This window comes from Humulus lupulus, chromosome 6 (genome assembly GCF_963169125.1).
Source record: "Humulus lupulus chromosome 6, drHumLupu1.1, whole genome shotgun sequence".
NCBI lineage: Eukaryota > Viridiplantae > Streptophyta > Magnoliopsida > Rosales > Cannabaceae > Humulus > Humulus lupulus.
The window spans coordinates 53,256,501-53,262,500 of NC_084798.1; the positions used below are offsets into that span (position 1 = coordinate 53,256,501).

The 6,000-nt window shown below is 34.4% G+C and overlaps 1 protein-coding gene across 1 annotated transcript; it reads left to right on the plus strand.

Annotated features, from left to right (window-relative positions):
* Positions 1-3,323: 3,323 nt before the first annotated feature.
* On the plus strand, positions 3,324-4,448 carry LOC133785095 (uncharacterized). Its single transcript, XM_062224354.1, has one exon. The coding sequence runs from the start codon at positions 3,324-3,326 to the stop codon at positions 4,446-4,448; it is 1,125 nt and encodes a 374-aa protein (XP_062080338.1).
* Positions 4,449-6,000: the final 1,552 nt, after the last annotated feature.

A 6,000-nucleotide genomic window follows, 5' to 3' on the forward strand; every position in this document is an offset into this window, starting at 1 on the left:
AACATCATTTGAGTTACTATATAATAAAATTCCTTGTTATGATCATTTAAAAGCTTTTGGTTGTTTAGCCTATGCATCAACCTTAGTTAGTCAAATGCATAAATTCACACCTCGATCAAGAGCATGTGTATTTATTAGTTATCTGTTATGCATGAATGTATATAGCTTACTTGACCTTCAAACAAACCAGATTATTCAATCTCGTGATGTTCAAATCCATGAAAACATTTATCCATTTCATAGAAATAATCAGTAAAGTTTGACTAATTCTTTGTTTAACATTGATATTCTACCATGTTATACTTCCATTGTTATGCATGTCCATCTATAGCTCCTCAAACGGCACCCAATGTTACTTCCAGGTTTGGTCATTCCATAACTAATCTTTCTGACTATATTTGTCATAATATTACTGTTCTTGCATCTACTGCTTACCCCATTTCCAATTATTTATTGTATGATAAATGTACACCATTATTCTGTGCTACAATCTTTGTTCACCACATTATTCCTGAACAAACAAACTACTCAGAAACTTTTCAAATTTATGAATGGTAGCAAACAATGCAATCTGAACTTGATGCACTAGAAAATAATAAAACATGGGACATTGTATCTCTTCCCCATGGTTCTAATGCAGTAGGCAACAAGTAAATTTACAAAGTAATATATCAACCAATTGGTGCCATTGATCGTTATAAAGTCTGTTTAGTAGCTAAAGGCTACACTCGAAAACCTGGCATTGATTACTTTGAAACCTATGCCCCAATCTAAATTCAATACTTTGAAACTAATGTTTGCTCTTGCAGCTTATTACAATTGGACATAAATAATTCCTTCTTACATGGAGACCTTGGTAAAATTGTTTTCATGAAGCTTCCAAAAGGCTATGTTTCAAATGAGCCTCTCCCATCAAATCCAGTATGCATACTCAACAAATTTCTCTATGGTCTCAAGCAAGCTTCAAGGCAATGGTATGCCAAATTTAGCTCCACTATTCTCAAAGATGGTTTTCAACACTCTCAATCAGATCACTCCTTGTTCATCAAGCAACAATAAGGTGTTTTCATAGCCTTACTTATCTGGGTTGATGACATTGTTATTACTAGAAATAATGAACAAGCTTTCCATGTTTTCAAAAATCATCTAAACAACACTTTTCAACTAAAATATCTTTGACATATTTGGTTCTTTCTAGGTCTAGAAATAGGCAGAAGTAAAAATGAAATTTATGTTTCTCAAAGACCATTCACTATTCAGCTTCTTTCTGATACAGGTACCAAGGCAACTTCTACACCTATGGAACCCAACATCAAACTAAGCAAAGATGATGGTGAACCAATCCAAGATGCATCATCCTATCGTCGTCTCAATGGCAAGCTCATCTACCTCACTGTTACAAGACCGGATATCAGCTACGCTATAAACCTCTTAAGTCAGTTTCTCACTAATCATTGTACACCTCACTTACAGGCTGCCAACCGAATTCTACAGTATGTAAAAGCTACACCAGGTCGAGGTTTATTTTTCTCTTCAAATTGTTCTCAAATAGATCCAACAAAGCCTCTTCTTCTCAAGGTTTTTGTAGATGTTGATTGCGGCAGTTTTATTGACACACAAAGATCCATTACCGGATATTGTGTCTTCCTTGGAAACTCCTTCATCTCATGGAAGTCCAAGAAGCAAACAACTATCTCGCATTCATCTACAGAAGCCAAATATCGAGCTATGGCCCATGCTACTTGTGATGTTCTTTGGATACTTGCACTTCTCAAAGACTTTGATATTCAAGTCAAGACTCCTACCTTACTATTTTGTAACAACATGACGACCATTCATATCTCCAAAAACCCAATTTCATGAGAGAATAAAACATGTTGACATTGATTGCCACATTGTAAGAGAAAGAGTCCAAAATTGTGTGCTCAAAATGATACATGTTCCTTCAAAGAGTAACTTGGTAGATTTACTAACTAAAGCCTTATTTCCTATTGTACTTCATGATCTTCTCTCCAAGATGGGTGTTAAAAATTTATACACTCCATCTTGAGGGAGGGTATTAGACTAACTAGAATTAGTTAGTTGTTAGGACTTTTAGATAGTTTGTTACTCTTCTTTCCTCAGCTTGAGGTGTGTGTCTTTTACAGGTTATATATAGTTGTGTCGAACCACATTAAAATTGTTTAATGTTTTTCTTGAGTTTGTGTTAATAAGTTTTGTCATTTATTATAAAGATTGTCATTGACAAAATTTTGGGTCAATATACCAAAATCATAAAAATTGAAATAAAAAATATATAAAATATTACAAGAATAGTAAAGAGGAATATAATTTATGGGGACGATTACAGTGGGGGCTTGCCTTTTGCCCTTCGCACCCCCCGCCCCACCAATAGCGGCGTCTATGTTTTTGGCATGTGAAAAATTATAATCCAATTTTTTTTGTATAATAATGTACATTATAGTTATTTATGACCTTCCAGTAGCTTTTAAAAAATTCTAAATAATTTACAATACCAAAAATAATTATAAAATAACTTGTTTCATGCGCGTATAAAACAAACTTCAAAACAACATATTTCTTATTTTCAGCACTATAAATTATTTAGAATTTCCCAAAAATTTGTGGGAGAATCTAAATAACTACATTGCACACCGTCATATAAAAAAAATTTGTGGCGCACCAATTTTTTTTAATTTATTGTTTAATTTTTTTATTTAAATGTTAAGTTGAATAATTGTTTTATTATATTATTTAATTTTTAGTGCAAGTGTGTTTGATTGTGTGTGTGTGAGTGCATGGTAAGTAGAGAAGATCATGCATAGTTGTATGTGTGCAAGTGCATGACAAGTAAGTTAAGCATGCAAGAGACTAGAATTAAGCCTAGACTAAATTGCGGGAATGACGATGTTTCCTTGTGGGAATGATGATGTTTCCTTATTCATATTGTAAAAAGGAAACAAAGAGAGAAGTGGTTAGCAAGGAAAATGGTTGTCATTTTTGGAGTACCTGTAACTCTTAACTCAGCCACATTAAAATAATCATAACTTGAGTTGTAGATGTATGATTTACACAAACTTCATACCATTGGAAAGATAATTTGATATCCTACAGCTTTGTATGAGGAACTACTCTATAATTAGCAAGCTATCTTGGTCAAAATCGATTCCTAAAGTGGCAGGACCTTAAAGATATGAAAATTACAATTTCCTTAGTAGTGTGGAAATCCTAGAAAGGAAATGGGGAGTGGATATTTGCAGCTGCCATTTTGGATAGATCAAAATGTATTTATTTAATTAATAAGATTTTGGAATTCAAAAAGAATGTCTTGGGCAGACAAGGTGGAGGCAAATGACTATCAGGCCTCAGCTCAGAAGCAATGGCAGAAATTTCAGGCTGGTAATCTCTCTTTTTCAGATCAGAAGCTTGAATTCACTGAACCTCTATTCAGAGAAGGACGGAAGTTTGCTCAAATTGATGCCGAGGAGGTTAAAATGCAATCCACAAATTGGAGTTCGGCAGTCATATGCATGGTGTTGGGTGCCAATCCACCTATGGCTGTCTTTGAAGGTTTCATCAAGAGGGTTTGGGGACACCTAGGGATAGCTCAGATAGCTAGAATGACGATGGGTTTAACAATGGTAAAGTTCAATGATGATGCTACAAGAGATCATGTCCTTGAACATGGCCTTATCCATTTTGATAGGAAGCCGGTCATAGTTCGGCCATGGACAACGGATTTGAGTGCAGTTCGTCTGGTTCGCACTGTCCCCCTTTGGATTCGCCTTCAAGATTTAGGGCTTCAATATTGGGGTAGAAAATGCCTCAGTGCTTTAGTTAGCACCATAGGTAGGCCGATCATGGTAGACAAATTTACTAGGGAACGATCTCGTGTGCAATTTGCTCGAGTTTTGGTTGATATGGAAATTACGGATAATCCTCCGAAGAGTATTCAGTTCATTAACGAACATGGTCAGATCATGGAGCAAGGAGTTGAGTATGAATGGCTACCGATAAAGTGTAAAACCTGTGTTGGCTTTGGGCACTCAATGGTAGAATGCAGGAAAGAGAAGAATGTTCATTGGGTCAGGAAAGTAACAGAGGCCCAAACAGAGGAGGAGCAGGTACCTGGGGTACAGCAGGTTGGACAGCTGAAAGAAGATGGGGATCAGGCATATTCAAGAAAAAGCAAAGAGATGGTGGAACCAGAGGGGTCTTCTCTCTCAGGTGAGGAAACTAAGGATGACAATAATATTACAGGTTTGGTCTCTAATCCGTGGAGAACCCCAAAAAGAGTTGTTGCACATGCTAAGGAGGGACAGAGATTAGATACTCATGCTCATAATGCAAGTCGTAAAACTAAAGCTCTGAACAAGTTTGAAATTCTGCAAGAAACAGTGGTGACCAACAAGGTAGGCAGTTTGAATCCTAGCTCCTCCTATGGATAGCTACAACATCTTAAGTTGGAATATTAGGACCAAATGTATATTCATAATCTTCTCTGTAATTAGTGACTGGTTCGGCCAGCTTTAGTCAGTTGCAGTCTTTGTAGCTGTAGTTAGTTTGTAACTGGTTAGTTCATTTGTTCAATGAAGCATTTCTATTCTTCTTGATCAAAAAAAAAAGAAATTAATTTTTTTATTATTTTAGGAAACCTAGTACAGACTATATATAGAACCTTAGGATCCTAAAGAGCATTTTGTTCATCATTTCTTAGTTGTGGCTGTCAAACCCAAGAGGGAAAGAGAAGAGAAAAAGGAAGAGAGAAAGAGAAGGTTTCCAAAAAATTCTAGGAAGAAGAGAAGGTAAGTGCTCTTGTGTTTGTGAATTCCCTATCCTACTCTTCTCTTCTTAATTCTAAGATATAGTTTTTGGGTGTTTGATTGAGCCTAGGTTATTGTGGTATCAAAAAGCTTAACCATAGTGCTAAGTGTTGTTCTACACCATCAAGAGGTAATTAAAATTTTGTTGTTTATTTCTTTTCTTAATTGATGAATTTTCATAGAAAAGCATGCTAGAGTGTGGTTTGATTTTCATTTTGCATAAAGGTTGTGTTTTGTTCTTGGTACTTTTGACTTTTAAGATTATTGAATCCATTATTATTTTGGAAAAGAAAATTTAAGTTAGATAAAATATATGTTCATATTGATATTGTTAAATGTTGGTGATTTTAAAATGGCAATAAGGATATGTGATCTATGAGGAGCATGTAATAGTCTTATGTGGATTCATCTCTTGTTTTATGCTGTGATTTTATGTATGGTTTGATAATTTGAATGACAAGCATATTAGGGTTCAATATCTTTTGAGAAATGTGTTTTGATTTTGATATATCGATTTTGTGTTGTTGGTTTAAAGTAATTTTGATGCCTTGGTTCTATGTTTGATGATGCAAGTTTTGGTATTAGGAACATACTAGTTTTGAATCTTGAAATTTTGTTAAAAATGGTGAGTGTTGCTATGCTAGGGATTTCGCCAAGGAGAGAAAGAAATGGGTTCTAATTGTTTTTTTTTTCATTAATTCTCTTTTGATGTGATGAATGAAAGGCATGATAAATTTTGGGATTTATTTTATTAATATAGTGTATGCATAATTTGGCCAAGGGCATTAAAAATGGTTTTAGATTTTGTTTTGTTTCATTATCATTATCTTGATTTATTAAGTTAAAAGCATGTTGAATTTGTGGTATGTTTTGTTACTCCAATATGCTAGTTTCGGCCTAGACTATTGTATGTAATGTGATGTTGCTTTTAAATGTGTAAATGAGATTTAAGGATATTAGGGTGTTTCATAAGATGCTAGTGTTGGGGTTTTATGCTCACATGTTTTATTTTCATGATTATTTGTTTAATAAAACTTCTATTAAATCCAGAGCATATAGCTAATCGTATTTACAATGGAATATAAATATGATTATATGCTCAAACATAAGTTAGACCTAACATTAGTCAGTGCACATGCTTTACACTGACTTGCCAATCTATGATATGATCTACTTA

What these genes read in the sequence shown, in the direction of transcription:
- LOC133785095 (XM_062224354.1), top strand. Translation starts at nt 3,324, where the DNA reads ATGTCTTGGGCAGACAAGGTGGAGGCAAATGACTATCAGGCCTCAGCT.